General features: G+C 53.8%; 1 protein-coding gene and 1 long non-coding RNA gene across 5 annotated transcripts; one reads left to right on the top strand and one right to left on the bottom strand.

Annotated features, from left to right (window-relative positions):
* Positions 1 to 5,456: 5,456 nt before the first annotated feature.
* On the bottom strand, positions 5,457 to 8,368 carry LOC127924471 (uncharacterized). 4 transcript variants are annotated; one of them, XR_008117952.1, is made up of 4 exons: positions 8,297 to 8,362; positions 7,515 to 7,645; positions 6,178 to 6,220; positions 5,457 to 5,880 (listed from the first exon to the last, which is right to left on the bottom strand). It is a non-coding gene; the product is annotated as an uncharacterized LOC127924471 (long non-coding RNA). The 4 variants fall into 4 exon arrangements; XR_008117950.1 differs by lacking the exon at positions 7,515 to 7,645 and having other exon boundaries at positions 7,949 to 8,368; XR_008117953.1 differs by lacking the exon at positions 7,515 to 7,645 and having other exon boundaries at positions 5,457 to 5,665; positions 7,949 to 8,368.
* Positions 8,369 to 9,134: 766 nt separating this feature from the next.
* LOC127924470 (uncharacterized) lies at positions 9,135 to 11,801 on the top strand. The gene is made up of 3 exons (XM_052509187.1): positions 9,135 to 9,165; positions 9,281 to 11,387; positions 11,514 to 11,801. Exons 1-2 carry the CDS (start codon positions 9,135 to 9,137, stop codon positions 11,068 to 11,070), a joined length of 1,821 nt encoding a protein of 606 aa, XP_052365147.1. The 3' UTR covers positions 11,071 to 11,387; positions 11,514 to 11,801.
* The last annotated feature ends 5,596 nt before the right edge of the window (positions 11,802 to 17,397 follow it).

Here is a 17,397-nt window from a genome sequence, read left to right as displayed (position 1 = left end):
TTAACACCTAACACACCACTTCTACATATGGTACTGGGGGACAGTGGGTAGCTTAACTGTCCTACTCTAGACTGTCTGAAGGGGTCAGAGTGGGTAGCTTGACTGTCCTACTCTAGACTGTCTGAAGGGGTACAGTGGGTAGCTTGACTGTCCTACTCTAGACAGGACTCTAGACTGTCTGGAGGGGTCAGAGTGGGTAGCTTGACTGTCCTACTCTAGACTGTCTGGAGGGGTCCTACTCTAGACTGTCTGAAGGGGTAGAGTGGGTAGCTTGACTGTCCTACTCTAGACTGTCTGGAGGGGTCAGAGTGGGTAGCTTGACTGTCCTACTCTAGACTGTCTGGAGGGGTCAGAGTGGGTAGCTTGACTGTCCTACTCTACACTGTCTGGAGGGGTCAGAGTGGGTAGCTTGACTGTCCTACTCTACACTGTCTGGAGGGGTCACAGTGGGTAGCTTGACTGTCCTACTCTACACTGTCTGAAGGGGACAGTGGGTAGCTTGACTGTCCTACTCTACACTGTCTGGAGGGGTCACAGTGGGTAGCTTGACTGTCCTACTCTACACTGTCTGAAGGGGGACAGTGGGTAGCTTGACTGTCCTACTCTACACTGTCTGAAGGGGGACAGTAGGTAGCTTGACTGTCCTCCTCTACACTGTCTGAAGGGGTAAAGTAGGTAGCTTGACTGTCCTTGACTGTAATTTGCACATTTCATAATTATGATGTAGTGTTTCTAGATGAAAAGCTTTTATCTAGTTCACTGGCAGTACAGGTGCTGTGTCATTAGGATGGACTGAATTACGCTGCGTTCACACCTAACACACACACACACACACACACACACACACACACACACACACACACACACACACACACACACACACACACACACACACACACACACACACACACACACACACACACACACACACACACACACACACACACACACACACACACACACACACACACACACCTCCCACGCATAGCTAGGCCTCTCAGTGATCTACAGTCACTCCACACGTCAACATTAAAGACCACTAAATGAGACAGTTGTAAAACTCACTACAAAATAACCACATTCCTGTTGAGGAACTGATTCCCTCCCACTGATGCCTTGGAGAGGAGAGAGAGGAGGAGGAGAGAGAGGAGGAGAGGGGGGGAGGAGAGGGGAGGAGGAGGGAGGAGGGAGGAGAGAGTGGGAGGGGGAGGAGGAGAAGGAGGAGAGAGGGGGGAGGGGGAGGGGGAGGGAGATGGGGAGGAGAAGGAGGAGAGGAGGAGGAGGAGGAGGAGGAGGAGGAGGAGGAGAGAGGAGGAGAAGGAGGAGGAGGAGAGAGGGGAGGAGGAGAGAGGAGGAGAGAGGGAGGAGAGGAGAGGAGGAGGAGGAGAGAGGAGGAGAGAGGGGAGGGGAGGGAGAGAGGAGATGGGGAGGAGGAGAGGAGAGGGGGAGGAGGAGAGAGGGAGGGGGAGGAGGAGGAGGAGAGGAGGAGAGGAGAGGGAGGAGGGAGGGAGGAGGAGAGAGGAGGAGGAGGGAGGTACTGTCAGGAGAGAGGGGGGAGGAGGAGAGAGGAGGGAGGGAGGAGAGATGAGAGGACTGCCCTGGTCCAGAGTCCATCAGAACACATACTAAATGTACTGTCATGTCCACAGTACCCAGGGTCCATCAGAACAGTCAGCCTCCTATAGCCCATCATGACAGGACTGCCCTGGTCCACCAGCCTCCTATAGCCCATCATGACAGGACTGCCCTGGTCCACCAGCCTCCTATAGCCCATCATGACAGGACTGCCCTGGTCCACCAGCCTCCTATAGCCCATCATGACTGCCCTGGACTCAGCCTCCTGGCCCATCATGACAGGACTACCCTGGTCCACCAGCCTCCTATAGCCCATCATGACAGGACTGCCCTGGTCCACCAGCCTCCTATAGCCCATCATGACAGGACTACCCTGGTCCACCAGCCTCCTATAGCCCATCATGACAGGACTACCCTGGTCCACCAGCTAGTCAGCCTCCTATAGCCCATCATGACAGGACTGCCCTGGTCCACCAGCCAGTCAGCCTCCTATAGCCCATCATGACAGGACTACCCTGGTCCACCAGCCTCCTATAGCCCATCATGACAGGACTGCCCTGGTCCACCAGCCTCCTATAGCCCATCATGACAGGACTGCCCTGGTCCACCAGCCTCCTATAGCCCATCATGACAGGACTGCCCTGGTCCACCAGCCAGTCAGCCTCCTATAGCCCATCATGACAGGACTACCCTGGTCCACCAGCCTCCTATAGCCCATCATGACAGGACTGCCCTGGTCCACCAGCCTCCTATAGCCCATCATGACAGGACTGCCCTGGTCCACCAGCCTGCCAGCCTCCTATAGCCCATCATGACAGGACTGCCCTGGTCCACCAGCCTCCTATAGCCCATCATGACAGGACTGCCCTGGTCCACCAGCCAGTCAGCCTCCTATAGCCCATCATGACAGGACTACCCTGGTCCACCAGCCTCCTATAGCCCATCATGACAGGACTGCCCTGGTCCACCAGCCAGTCAGCCTCCTATAGCCCATCATGACAGGACTACCCTGGTCCACCAGCCTCCTATAGCCCAGCATGACAGGACTGCCCTGGTCCACCAGCTTCCTATAGCCCATCATGACAGGACTACCCTGGTCCACCAGCCAGTCAGCCTCCTATAGCCCATCATGACAGGACTGCCCTGGTCCACCAGCCTCCTATAGCCCAGCATGACAGGACTGCCCTGGTCCACCAGCTTCCTATAGCCCATCATGACAGGACTGCCCTGGTCCACCAGCCAGTCAGCCTCCTATAGCCCATCATGACAGGACTGCCCTGGTCCACCAGCCTCCTATAGCTCATCATGACAGGACCACCCCCACCCCCCCAAACCCCCTGAGCTCCTACACGCCTGCTTTTTATCACACGGGAGGGTGTTGGGGGGGTGTGGTGTAGAGGAGGGGTAGACAGGAGGTCACAGAGGTCAGCCCTCTGACACCTTATTTAAGTGGCATTAAAGCTGATCTGACTGGATCTAATGGTCTAGCTGACTGAACCAGCCGACAGAGAGACAGAGAGAGAGACTACCGCCCCGTAGCTCTCACGTCTGTAGCCATGAAGTGCTTTGAAAGGCTGGTCTTGGCTCACATCAACAGCATCCTCCCAGAAACCCTAGACCCACTCCAATTCGCTACCGCCCCAACAGATCCACAGATGATGCAATCTCTATATCACTCCACACTGCCCTTCCCCACCTGGACAAAAGGAACAGCTATGTGAGAATGCTGCTCATTGACTACAGCTCAGTGTTCAACACCATAGTGCCCTCAAAGCTCATCACCAAGCTAAGGAACCTGGGACTGAACACCTCCCTCTGCAACTGGACCCTGGGACTGAACACCTCCCTCTGCAACTGGATCCTGGGACTGAACACCTCCCTCTGCAACTGGATCCTGGGACTGAACACCTCCCTCTGCAACTGGATCCTGGGACTGAACACCTCCCTCTGCAACTGGATCCTGGGACTGAACACCTCCCTCTGCAACTGGACCCTGGGACTGAACACCTCCCTCTGCAACTGGATCCTGGGACTGAACACCTCCCTCTGCAACTGGATCCTGGGACTGAACACCTCCCTCTGCAACTGGATCCTGGGACTGAACACCTCCCTCTGCAACTGGATCCTGGACTTCCTGACGGGCCGCCCCCGTATGTACATATGACCTCAACTAACCTGTACCCCTCCACATTGACTTCTGTACCAGAATACCCTGTATATAGCCTCCACATTGGAGGAGAGAGAGAGATAGAGACAGAGATATATATATAGAGAGAGAGAGACAGAGAGAGAGAGACAGAGAGAGAGAGAGAGAGAGACAGAGAGAGAGAGAGAGAGAGAGAGAGAGAGAGAGAGAGAGAGAGAGAGAGAGAGAGAGAGAGAGAGAGAGAGAGAGACAGAGAGAGAGAGAGAGAGAGAGAGAGAGAGAGAGAGAGAGAGAGAGAGAGAGAGAGAGAGAGAGAGAGAGAGAGAGAGAGAGAGAGAGAGAGAGAGAGAGAGAGAGAGAGAGAGAGAGAGAGAGAGAGAGAGAGAGTGACAAGCATGGTTTGGTTGAGTTCACACAGTGTTAACTCGCTCAAAGGGTCACTGCTTTGACTGGGTCTAATGGTCCAGCTGACTGAACCAACCGACCAATTGGCTACTAGATGACTGAGAGACTCACTGGACCCCAAACTATCAGAGCAGAATATAAACCCAATGAGGCTGAAGGCTGGGAAGGACTGGGAGAGAGATGACCATCACAGGCTTAGTGTCAACCAGTATGTGGTACCTTCACTAGGTTCTCACAGGTTCACGTCTTCCCCAGTAAGGGAGGGAGGGAGGGAGGGAGGGAGGTGACAGTCCTATGATCCTCTACTACTGGGAAGTTCAACAGGCTTTAAAGCTGATTTGACTGGTCCAATGGACTGATTAGTTGGCTGGCCGGCTGGCTGATTGACTGGCTGGTTCTGGTGACTGACTGGCTGGCTGGTTTTGGTGACTGACTGGCTGATTGGCTGGCTGACTGGCTGGTTCTGGTGACTGACTGGCAGGCTGATTGACTGGCTGGTTCTGGTGACTGACTGGCTGGCTGATTGACTGGCTGGTTCTGGTGACTGATTGGCTGGCTGGTTCTGGTGACTGATTGGCTGGCTGGTTCTGGTGACTGACTGGCTGGCTGGTTCTGGTGACTGACTGGCTGGCTGGTTCTGGTGACTGATTGACTGGCTGGTTCTGGTGACTGATTGGCTGGCTGATTGGCTGGCTGGTTCTGGTGACTGATTGGCTGGCTGGTTCTGGTGACTGACTGGCTGGCTGGTTCTGGTGACTGACTGGCTGGCTGGTTCTGGTGACTGACTGGCTGGCTGGCTGATTGGCTGGCTGGTTCTGGTGACTGACTGGCTGGTTCTGGTGACTGACTGGCTGGCCCGGCTGGCTGATTGGCTGGCTGGTTCTGGTGACTGACTGGCAGGTTCTGGTGACTGACTGGCTGACCGGCTGGCTGATTGGCTGGCTGGTTTTGGTGACTGACTGGCAGGTTCTGGCGACTGACTGGCTTGTCGGCTGGCTGACTGGCTGGTTGACTGACTGACTAGTTATTCATTATCAGGTAGAACAGAAAACCAGCAGGCTCCGGATCTCGTCGGGTCAGAGTTGACGACCCCTGATCTAGAGGTTAAAGGTCAGGCTGGGACAGAAGAGTGTTGGCCAGGCTTAGTGCCAAACAGTATATTCCACCTTCACATGGTTCTCAGAGCTTCTCACACAGCGCTGTCTAGCTCAGAGGCCTTGTCTCATGGTCATGAATCCACCTATCACTGGCTCAGAGGCCTTGTCTCATATGGTCATGAATCCACCTATCACTAGCTCAGAGGCCTTGTCTCATGTTAATGAATCCACCTATCACTGGCTCAGAGGCCTTGTCTCATGGTCATGAATCCACCTATAGCTCAGAGGCCTTGTCTCATGGTAATGAATCCACCTATCACTAGCTCAGAGGCCTTGTCTCATGTTAATGAATCCACCTATCACTAGCTCAGAGGCCTTGTCTCATGTTAATGAATCCACCTATCACTGGCTCAGAGGCCTTGTCTCATGTTAATGAATCCACCTATCACTAGCTCAGAGGCCTTGTCTCATGTTAATGAATCCACCTATCACTGGCTCAGAGGCCTTGTCTCATGTTAATGAATCCACCTATCACTGGCTCAGAGGCCTTGTCTCATGTTAATGAATCCACCTATCACTGGCTCAGAGGCCTTGTCTCATGTTAATGAATCCACCTATCACTGGCTCAGAGGCCTTGTCTCATGTTAATGAATCCACCTATCACTAGCTCAGAGGCCTCGTCTCATGTTAATGAATCCACCTATCACTAGCTCAGAGGCCTTGTCTCATGTTAATGAATCCACCTATCACTGGCTCAGAGGCCTTGTCTCATGGTCATGAATCCACCTATAGCTCAGAGGCCTTGTCTCATGGTAATGAATCCACCTATCACTAGCTCAGAGGCCTTGTCTCATGTTAATGAATCCACCTATCACTAGCTCAGAGGCCTTGTCTCATGTTAATGAATCCACCTATCACTAGCTCAGAGGCCTTGTCTCATGTTAATGAATCCACCTATCACTGGCTCAGAGGCCTTGTCTCATGTTAATGAATCCACCTATCACTGGCTCAGAGGCCTTGTCTCATGTTAATGAATCCACCTATCACTAGCTCAGAGGCCTTGTCTCATGTTAATGAATCCACCTATCACTAGCTCAGAGGCCTTGTCTCATGTTAATGAATCCACCTATCACTGGCCCAGAGGCCTTGTCTCATGGTCATGAATCCACATATCACTAGCTCAGAGGCCTTGTCTCATGTTAATGAATCCACCTATCACTAGCTCAGAGGCCTTGTCTCATGTTAATGAATCCACCTATCACTGGCTCAGAGGCCTTGTCTCATGTTAATGAATCCACCTATCACTAGCTCAGAGGCCTTGTCTCATATGGTCATGAACCCACCTATCACTAGCTCAGAGGCCTTGTCTCATGGTCATGAATCCACCTATCACTAGCTCAGAGGCCTTGTCTCATGGTCATGAATCCACCTATCACTAGCTCAGAGGCCTTGTCTCATGTTAATGAATCCACCTATCACTGGCCCAGAGGCCTTGTCTCATGGTCATGAATCCACCTATCACTAGCTCAGAGGCCTTGTCTCATGTTAATGAATCCACCTATCACTAGCTCAGAGGCCTTGTCTCATGTTAATGAATCCACCTATCACTGGCCCAGAGGCCTTGTCTCATGGTCATGAATCCACCTATCACTAGCTCAGAGGCCTTGTCTCATGTTAATGAATCCACCTATCACTAGCTCAGAGGCCTTGTCTCATGGTCATGAATCCACCTATCACTAGCTCAGAGGCCTTGTCTCATGGTCATGAATCCACCTATCACTGGCTCAGAGGCCTTGTCTCATATGGTCATGAATCCACCTATCACTAGCTCAGAGGCCTTGTCTCATGGTCATGAATCCACCTATCACTGGCTCAGAGGCCTTGTCTCATATGGTCATGAATCCACCTATCACTAGCTCAGAGGCCTTGTCTCATGGTCATGAATCCACCTATCACTAGCTCAGAGGCCTTGTCTCATATGGTCATGAATCCACCTATAGCTCAGAGGCCTTGTCTCATGTTAATGAATCCACCTATCACTGGCTCAGAGGCCTTGTCTCATGTTAATGAATCCACCTATCACTAGCTCAGAGGCCTTGTCTCTTGTTAATGAATCCACCTATCACTAGCTCAGAGGCCTTGTCTCTTGTTAATGAATCCACCTATCACTAGCTCAGAGGCCTTGTCTCATGTTAATGAATCCACCTATCACTAGCTCAGAGGCCTTGTCTCTTGTTAATGAATCCACCTATCACTAGCTCAGAGGCCTTGTCTCATGTTAATGAATCCACCTATCACTGGCTCAGAGGCCTTGTCTCATATGGTCATGAATCCACCTATCACTGGCTCAGAGGCCTTGTCTCATGTTAATGAATCCACCTATCACTAGCTCAGAGGCCTTGTCTCATGTTAATGAATCCACCTATCACTGGCTCAGAGGCCTTGTCTCATGGTCATGAATCCACCTATCACTAGCTCAGAGGCCTTGTCTCATGTTAATGAATCCACCTATCACTAGCTCAGAGGCCTTGTCTCATATGGTCATGAATCCACCTATCACTAGCTCAGAGGCCTTGTCTCATGGTCATGAATCCACCTATCACTGGCTCAGAGGCCTTGTCTCATGGTCATGAATCCACCTATCACTAGCTCAGAGGCCTTGTCTCATGTTAATGAATCCACCTATCACTAGCTCAGAGGCCTTGTCTCATGTTAATGAATCCACCTATCACTGGCTCAGAGGCCTTGTCTCATATGGTCATGAATCCACCTATCACTGGCTCAGAGGCCTTGTCTCATGTTAATGAATCCACCTATCACTAGCTCAGAGGCCTTGTCTCATGTTAATGAATCCACCTATCACTGGCTCAGAGGCCTTGTCTCATGTTAATGAATCCACCTATCACTAGCTCAGAGGCCTTGTCTCATGTTAATGAATCCACCTATCACTAGCTCAGAGGCCTCGTCTCATGTTAATGAATCCACCTATCACTGGCTCAGAGGCCTCGTCTCATGTTAATGAATCCACCTATCACTGGCTCAGAGGCCTTGTCTCATATGGTCATGAATCCACCTATCACTAGCTCAGAGGCCTCGTCTCATGTTAATGAATCCACCTATCACTGGCTCAGAGGCCTCGTCTCATGTTAATGAATCCACCTATCACTGGCTCAGAGGCCTTGTCTCATATGGTCATGAATCCACCTATCAGAGGAAAATACGCTACAGTAATCCTATAAATAGAACACACCGCAGTCAGACAGTCAGCCAGCCAGCCACCCAGTCAGTCAGCCAGCCAACCAGCCACCCAGTCAGCCAGCCAGCCAACCAGCCACCCAGTCAGACAGCCAGCCAACCAGCCACCCAGTCAGACAGCCAGCCAACCAGCCACCCAGTCAGCCAGCCAGCCAACCAGCCACCCAGTCAGACAGCCAGCCAACCAGCCACCCAGTCAGCCAGCCAGCCACCCAGTCAGCCAGCCACCCAGTCAGTCAGCCAGCCACCCAGTCAGCCAGCCAGCCACCCAGTCAGCCAGCCACCCAGTCAGACAGCCAGCCAACCAGCCACCCAGTCAGACAGCCAGCCAACCAGCCACCCAGTCAGCCAGCCAGCCACCCAGTCAGCCAGCCACCCAGTCAGTCAGCCAGCCACCCAGTCAGCCAGCCAGCCACCCAGTCAGCCAGCCACCCAGTCAGCCAGCCAACCAGCCACCCAGTCAGCCAGCCACCCAGTCAGCCAGCCACCCAGTCAGCCAGCCAGCCACCCAGTCAGCCAGCCACCCAGTCAGCCAGCCAACCAGCCACCCAGTCAGCCAGCCAGCCACCCAGTCAGCCAGCCAGCCACCCAGTCAGCCAGCCAACCAGCTTTCCACCGAGTCAGACAAACTCAAGACGAGACTTTCATCCTCTTAGATGTCACCGCAACAAACCCCAGTGTCAGCACGTCTGCCCTGATAAAAGACTGTTTCCACGGTAACTCAACATTCATCAACAGGATCTGTAAGTGATGTGTGTGACGGGATCCCTGAAATATGCCTGAGACACCAAAACCACTTCAGATGAATCTAACAACACAGGACCACTACATCATCATGATGTGAGGGTCCTAGAGCTGAGACAGGGTGGGGTTCTGGCCTGGGCCCATCTAAATGTGAGGGTCCTAGAGCTGAGACAGGGTGGGGTTCTGGCCTGGGCCCATCTAAATGTGAGGGTCCTAGAGCTGAGACAGGGTGTGGTTCTGGCCTGGGCCCATCTAAATGTGAGGGTCCTAGAGCTGAGACAGGGTGGGGTTCTGGCCTGGGCCCATCTAAATGTGAGGGTCCTAGAGCTGAGACAGGGTGTGGTTCTGGCCTGGGCCCATCTAAATGTGAGGGTCCTAGAGCTGAGACAGGGTGGGGTTCTGGCCTGGGCCCATCTAAATGTGAGGGTCCTAGAGCTGAGACAGGGTGTGGTTCTGGCCTGGGCCCATCTAAATGTGAGGGTCCTAGAGCTGAGACAGGGTGTGGTTCTGGCCTGGGCCCATCTAAATGTGAGGGTCCTAGAGCTGAGACAGGGTGTGGTTCTGGCCTGGGCCCATCTAAATGTGAGGGTCCTAGAGCTGAGACAGGGTGTGGTTCTGGCCTGGGCCCATCTAAATGTGAGGGTCCTAGAGCTGAGACAGGGTGTGGTTCTGGCCTGGGCCCATCTAAATGTGAGGGTCCTAGAGCTGAGACAGGGTGTGGTTCTGGCCTGGGCCCATCTAAATGTGAGGGTCCTAGAGCTGAGACAGGATGAGGTTCTGGCCTGGGCCCATCTAAATGTGAGGGTCCTAGAGCTGAGACATGGTGAGGTTCTGACCTGGGCCCATCTAAATGTGAGGGTCCTAGAGCTGAGACAGGGTGTGGTTCTGGCCTGGGCCCATCTAAATGTGAGGGTCCTAGAGCTGAGACAGGGTGTGGTTCTGGCCTGGGCCCATCTAAATGTGAGGGTCCTAGAGCTGAGACAGGGTGTGGTTCTGGCCTGGGCCCATCTAAATGTGAGGGTCCTAGAGCTGAGACAGGGTGGGGTTCTGGCCTGGGCCCATCTAAATGTGAGGGTCCTAGAGCTGAGACAGGGTGTGGTTCTGGCCTGGGCCCATCTAAATGTGAGGGTCCTAGAGCTGAGACAGGGTGTGGTTCTGGCCTGGGCCCATCTAAATGTGAGGGTCCTAGAGCTGAGACAGGGTGTGGTTCTGGCCTGGGCCCATCTAAATGTGAGGGTCCTAGAGCTGAGACAGGGTGTGGTTCTGGCCTGGGCCCATCTAAATGTGAGGGTCCTAGAGCTGAGACAGGGTGTGGTTCTGGCCTGGGCCCATCTAAATGTGAGGGTCCTAGAGCTGAGACAGGATGAGGTTCTGGCCTGGGCCCATCTAAATGTGAGGGTCCTAGAGCTGAGACAGGGTGTGTTTCTGGCCTGGGCCCATCTAAATGTGAGGGTCCTAGAGCTGAGACAGGGTGTGGTTCTGGCCTGGGCCCATCTAAATGTGAGGGTCCTAGAGCTGAGACAGGGTGTGGTTCTGGCCTGGGCCCATCTAAATGTGAGGGTCCTAGAGCTGAGACATGGTGGGGTTCTGGCCTGGGCCCATCGAAATGTGAGGGTCCTAGAACTGAGACATGGTGGGGTTCTGGCCTGGGCCCATCTAAATGTGAGGGTCCTAGAACTGAGACAGGGATGTGGCAGAGCAGGTGACCTGGTGGTTGGCCTCCTGAAAGATACAGTCTCCACACGGGTTGTGTTTCAGTCTCCACACGGGTTGTGTTTCAGTCTCCACACGGGTTGTGTTTCAGTCTCCACACGGGTTGTGTTTCAGTCTCCACACGGGTTGTGTTAGTCTCCACACGGGTTGTGTTTCAGTCTACACTAACCCTTGACCATGTGGGCCCTGTTAAAACATAACGCTCTGAGGCTCTCAACCCCACATGGACTAGTCATCTCAGAGGAGGTCCAGACTCTCAACCCCACATGGACTAGTCATCTCAGAGGAGGTCCAGACTCTCAACCCCACGTGGACTAGTCATCTCAGAGGAGGTCCAGACTCTCAACCCCACATGGACTAGTCATCTCAGAGGTCCAGACTCTCAACCCCACGTGGACTAGTCATCTCAGAGGTCCAGACTCTCAACCCCACATGGACTAGTCATCTCAGAGGTCCAGACTCTCAACCCCACATGGACTAGTCATCTCAGAGGAGGTCCAGACTCTCAACCCCACATGGACTAGTCATCTCAGAGGAGGTCCAGACTCTCAACCCCATATGAACTAGTCATCTCAGAGGAGGTCCAGACTCTCAACCCCACGTGGACTAGTCATCTCAGAGGAGGTCCAGACTCTCAACCCCACGTGGACTAGTCATCTCAGAGGAGGTCCAGACTCTCAACCCCACATGGACTAGTCATCTCAGAGGAGGTCCAGACTCTCAACCCCACGTGGACTAGTCATCTCAGAGGAGGTCCAGACTCTCAACCCCACATGGACTAGTCATCTCAGAGGTCCAGACTCTCAACCCCACGTGGACTAGTCATCTCAGAGGTCCAGACTCTCAACCCCACATGGACTAGTCATCTCAGAGGAGGTCCAGACTCTCAACCCCACGTGGACTAGTCATCCCAGAGGAGGTCCAGACTCTCAACCCCACATGGACTAGTCATCTCAGAGGAGGTCCAGACTCTCAACCCCACATGGACTAGTCATCTCAGAGGAGGTCCAGACTCTCAACCCCACGTGGACTAGTCATCTCAGAGGAGCTCCAGGCTCCAGATTTACTGTCTCCACCTGGACAGGGATCTTCTGCTTTCTCCAAAAACAGCCTCAATGTGACACTTTAAAACAGAGCAGACCCATTCTGCTGTCAATCAACATAGTTCCTTCCTTCCTCACCTCCCATTACCCCTCTCTCTCATTTACCCCCCCCTCTCTCCCTCTACATTGATGTCCTTTTCAAACAGGCCTTCTATCCAACGCTCTCCAGCATGTTCTCCTCTAAAACACTTTCTCCCCCCTCTCTCTCCAGGGGCAGTAATAGTTACTGTAATGACTCTTAATCACTTCCCTGGCCGTGAGGCTTGACTGACAGAGTCTCTCTCTCTCCCTCAGACCTCTCCCCCAACCACTGGTTATATATCTCTCCCCCCCAGACCTCCCTCTCACCCCTGAGGCTTAGACTGACTACCTCACTGAGTGTGTGAGTGGGAGTTCCTCTGTATTCATGCATCCCTCTCATCCTCTCCCTCTCATCCTCTCCCTCACAACTCCAGCTCCCTCTCATCCTCTCCCTCACACAGCTCCCTCTCATCCTCTCCCTCACACAGCTCCAGTTCCCTCTCATCCTCTCCCTCACAACTCCAGCTCCCTCTCATCCTCTCCCTCACACAGCTCCAGTTCCCTCTCATCCTCTCCCTCACACAGCTCCAGTTCCCTCTCATCCTCTCCCTCACAACTCCAGCTCCCTCTCATCCTCTCCCTCACACAGCTCCCTCTCATCCTCTCCCTCACACAGCACCAGCTCCCTCTCCCTCCCACAGCTCCCTCTCTCCCACAACTCCAGCTCCCTCATCCCTCTCTCTCCCACAGCTCCAGCTCCCTCTCACCCCTCTCCATCACACAGCTCCAGTTCCCTCTCTCCCACAGCTCCAGCTCCCTCTCATCCCTCTCTCTCTCCCACAGCTCCAGCTCCCTCTCTCCCACAGCTCCAGCTCCCTCTCACCCATCTCTCTCTCCCACAGCTCCAGCTCCCTCTCATCCCTCTCTCCCTCCCACAGCTCCAGCTCCCTCTCATCCCTCTCCCTCCCACAGCTCCAGCTCCCTCTCTCCCACAGCTCCAGCTCCCTCTCACCCCTCTCTCCCTCCCACAGCTCCAGCTCCCTCTCATCCCTCTCTCTCTCCCACAGCTCCAGCTCCCTCTCATCCCTCTCTCTCTCCCACAGCTCCAGCTCCCTCTCATCCCTCTCTCTCTCCCACAGCTCCAGCTAACTCTCATCCCTCTCTCCCACAGCTCCCTCTCATCCCTCTCTCTCCCATAGCTCCAACTCCCTCTCATCCCTCTCTCACACAGCTCCCTCTCATCCCTCTCTCTCCCACAGCTCCCTCTCATCCCTCTCTCTCACACAGCTCCCTCTCATCCCTCTCTCTCCCATAGCTCCAACTCCCTCTCATCCCTCTCTCTCACACAGCTCCCTCTCATCCCTCTCTCTCCCATAGCTCCAGCTCCCTCTCATCCATCTCTATCATCCCACTCTCCCACAGCTCCCCCTCTCTCTCCCACAGCTCCAGCTCCCTATCATCCCTCTCTCTCTCCCACAGCTCCCTCATCCATCTCTCCCACAGCTCCCTCTCTCTCCCACAGCTCCCTCTCTCTCTCCCAGCTCCCTCTCTCTCCCAGCTCCCTCTCTCTCCCACAGCTCCCTCTCTCTCCCACAGCTCCCTCTCTCTCTCCCAGCTCCCTCTCTCTCCCACAGCTCCCTCTCTCTCTCCCAGCTCCCTCTCTCTCTCCCAGCTCCCTCTCTCTCCCACAGCTCCCTCATCCATCTCTCTCCCACAGCTCCCTCTCCCTCCCCAGACTATTGTCTCAGGCCCTTCATCCACATGGGGGCCAATGGTAGCCTGCTACTGATCACCAACAGGGCTGAAGGAGTAGCTCTCTCTCTCACATCCACATGGGGGCCAATGGTAGCCTGCTACTGATCACCAACAGGGCTGAAGGAGTAGCTCTCTCTCTCACATCCACATGGGGGCCAATGGTAGCCTGCTACTGATCACCAACAGGGCTGAAGGAGTAGCTCTCTCTCTCACATCCACATGGGGGCCAATGGTAGCCTGCTACTGATCACCAACAGGGCTGAAGGAGTAGCTCTCTCTCTCACATCCACATGGGGGCCAATGGTAGCCTGCTACTGATCACCAACAGGGCTGAAGGAGTAGCTCTCTCTCTCACATCCAAATGGGGGCCAATGGTAGCCTGCTACTGATCACCAACAGGGCTGACGGAGTAGCTCTCTCTCTCACATCCACATGGGGGCCAATGGTAGCCTGCTACTGATCACCAACAGGGCTGATGGAGTAGCTCTCTCTCTCACATCCACATGGGGGCCAATGGTAGCCTGCTACTGATCACCAACAGGGCTGATGGAGTAGCTCTCTCTCTCACATCCACATGGGGGCCAATGGTAGCCTGCTACTGATCACCAACAGGGCTGACGGAGTAGCTCTCTCTCACATCCACATGGGGGCCAATGGTAGCCTGCTACTGATCACCAACAGGGCTGAAGGAGTAGCTCTCTCTCTCACATCCACATGGGGGCCAATGGTAGCCTGCTACTGATCACCAACAGGGCTGATGGAGTAGCTCTCTCTCCCACATCCACATGGGGGCCAATGGTAGCCTGCTACTGATCACCAACAGGGCTGATGGAGTAGCTCTCTCTCTCACATCCACATGGGGGCCAATGGTAGCCTGCTACTGATCACCAACAGGGCTGAAGGAGTAGCTCTCTCTCTCACATCCACATGGGGGCCAATGGTAGCCTGCTACTGATCACCAACAGGGCTGACGGAGTAGCTCTCTCTCCCACATCCACATGGGGGCCAATGGTAGCCTGCTACTGATCACCAACAGGGCTGAAGGAGTAGCTCTCTCTCTCACATCCACATGGGGGCCAATGGTAGCCTGCTACTGATCACCAACAGGGCTGATGGAGTAGCTCTCTCTCTCACATCCACATGGGGGCCAATGGTAGCCTGCTACTGATCACCAACAGGGCTGAAGGAGTAGCTCTCTCTCCCACATCCACATGGGGGCCAATGGTAGCCTGCTACTGATCACCAACAGGGCTGATGGAGTAGCTCTCTCTCTCACATCCACATGGGGGCCAATGGTAGCCTGCTACTGATCACCAACAGGGCTGATGGAGTAGCTCTCTCTCTCACATCCACATGGGGGCCAATGGTAGCCTGCTACTGATCACCAACAGGGCTGATGGAGTAGCTCTCTCTCTCACATCCACATGGGGGCCAATGGTAGCCTGCTACTGATCACCAACAGGGCTGACGGAGTAGCTCTCTCTCTCACATCCACATGGGGGCCAATGGTAGCCTGCTACTGATCACCAACAGGGCTGACGGAGTAGCTCCCATCTGCAGCAGTTTATCCTCCTGTTACCCCCCTAGCCTTTAGGAAGCCCCCCCCCCCCTACCCACAGCGTTAAGGGAGCTCTAAATGGCCCCTACCTTTCATCTCACCCTCAATCAGATGAAATGAGCTGCTAGTTCCTCTCTAGTCCACCTCCTAATTCCAGAGGTTCCACACACTGTTCTGTTGTGTACCAGTGAATAATGTGTCTGTAGGATGGTATCAGGGAGGCCATCTTGACAGCGGAGGCTCCTGAGGCACGGCTGTGGACCCTCAACCTCTCAGTACACATCACTGTGTGTGTGTGTGTGTGTGTGTGTGTGTGTGTGTGTGTGTGTGTGTGTGTGTGTGTGTGTGTGTGTGTGTGTGTGTGTGTGTGTGTGTGTGTGTGTGTGTGTGTGTGTGTGTGTGTGTGTGTGTGTGTGTGTGTGTGTGTGTGTGTGTGTGTGTGTGTGTGTGTGTGTGTGTGTGTGTGTGTGTGTGTGTGTGTGTGTGTGTGTGTGTGTGTGTGTGTGTGTGTGTGTGTGTGTGTGTGTGTGTGTGTGTGTGTGTGTGTGTGTGTGTGTGTGTGTGTGTGTGTGTGTGTGTGTGTGTGTGTGTGTGTGTGTGTGTGTGTGTGTGTGTGTGTGTGTGTGTGTGTGTGTGTGTGTGTGTGTGTGTGTGTGTGTGTGTGTGTCTCCCAGCCTCCTCCTCTCACCTCCCTGTAACGGAGAAGAGCAGAGTGGAACAGCCTTGGTATGTCAGATGCCTTGGTATGACAGAGGCCTTGGTGTGTCAGAGGCCTTGGTATGACAGAGGCCTTGGTATGACAGAGGCCTTGGTATATCAGAGGCCTTGGTATGGTATGACATAGGCCTTGGTATGACAGAGGCCTTGGTATGACAGAGGCATTGGTATGACAGAGGCCTTGGTATGACAGAGGCCTTGGTATGACAGAGGCATTGGTATGACAGAGGCATTGGTATGGTATGACATAGGCCTTGGTATGACAGAGGCCTTGGTATGACAGAGGCATTGGTATGACAGAGGCCTTGGTATGGTATGACAGAGGCCTTGGTATGACATAGGCCTTGGTATGACAGAGGCCTTGGTATGACATAGGCCTTGGTATGACAGAGGCCTTGGTATGGTATGACATAGGCCTTGGTATGACAGAGGCCTTGGTATGACAGATGCATTGGTATGACAGAGGCCGTGGTATGACAGAGGCCTTGGTATGACAGAGGCCTTGGTATGACAGAGGCCTTGGTATGACAGAGGCCTTGGTATGACAGAGGCCTTGGTATGACAGAGGCCTTGGTATATCAGAGGCCTTGGTATGACAGAGACCTTGGTATGACAGAGGCCTTGGTATATCAGAGGCCTTGGTGTGTCAGAGGCCTTGGTATATCAGAGGCCTTGGTGTGTCAGAGGCCTTGGTATATCAGAGGCCTTGGTGTGTCAGAGGCCTTGGTATATCAGAGGCCTTGGTATATCAGAGGCCTTGGTGTGTCAGAGGCCTTGGTGTGTCAGAGGCCTTGGTATATCAGAGGCCTTGGTATATCAGAGGCCTTGGTATATCAGAGGCCTTGGTATATCAGAGGCCTTGGTATATCAGAGGCCTTGGTGTGTCAGAGGCCTTGGTATATCAGAGGCCTTGGTGTGTCAGAGGCCTTGGTGTGTCAGAGGCCTTGGTATATCAGAGGCCTTGGTATATCAGAGGCCTTGGTATATCAGAGGCCTTGGTGTGTCAGAGGCCTTGGTATATCAGAGGCCTTGGTATATCAGAGGCCTTGGTATATCAGAGGCCTTGGTATATCAGAGGCCTTGGTATATCAGAGGCCTTGGTATATCAGAGGCCTTGTATGTCAGAGGCCCCCCTTGGTACCCCTTGGTATATCAGCAGGCCTTGGTATATCAGACCCTTGGTGTGTCAGAGGCCTTGGTGTGTCAGAGGCCTTGGTATATCAGAGGCCTTGGTATATCAGAGGCCTTGGTATATCAGAGGCCTTGGTATATCAGAGGCCTTGGTATATCAGCCTTGGTATGTCATTG

The sequence above is a fragment of the Oncorhynchus keta genome, unplaced genomic scaffold (assembly GCF_023373465.1).
Source record: "Oncorhynchus keta strain PuntledgeMale-10-30-2019 unplaced genomic scaffold, Oket_V2 Un_contig_4089_pilon_pilon, whole genome shotgun sequence".
Classification (NCBI taxonomy): Eukaryota; Metazoa; Chordata; class Actinopteri; order Salmoniformes; family Salmonidae; genus Oncorhynchus; species Oncorhynchus keta.
This window is presented reverse-complemented; position numbering and strand designations above follow the sequence as displayed.

Bases quoted from the DNA above. Each gene is read 5' to 3' on its own strand.
- LOC127924470 (XM_052509187.1), top strand. From the start codon at position 9,135: ATGTCACCGCAACAAACCCCAGTGTCAGCAC. The intron at 9,166-9,280 runs GTCTGCCCTGAT...AAACCACTTCAG, and splicing joins ACAAACCCCAGTGTCAGCAC to ATGAATCTAACAACACAGGA.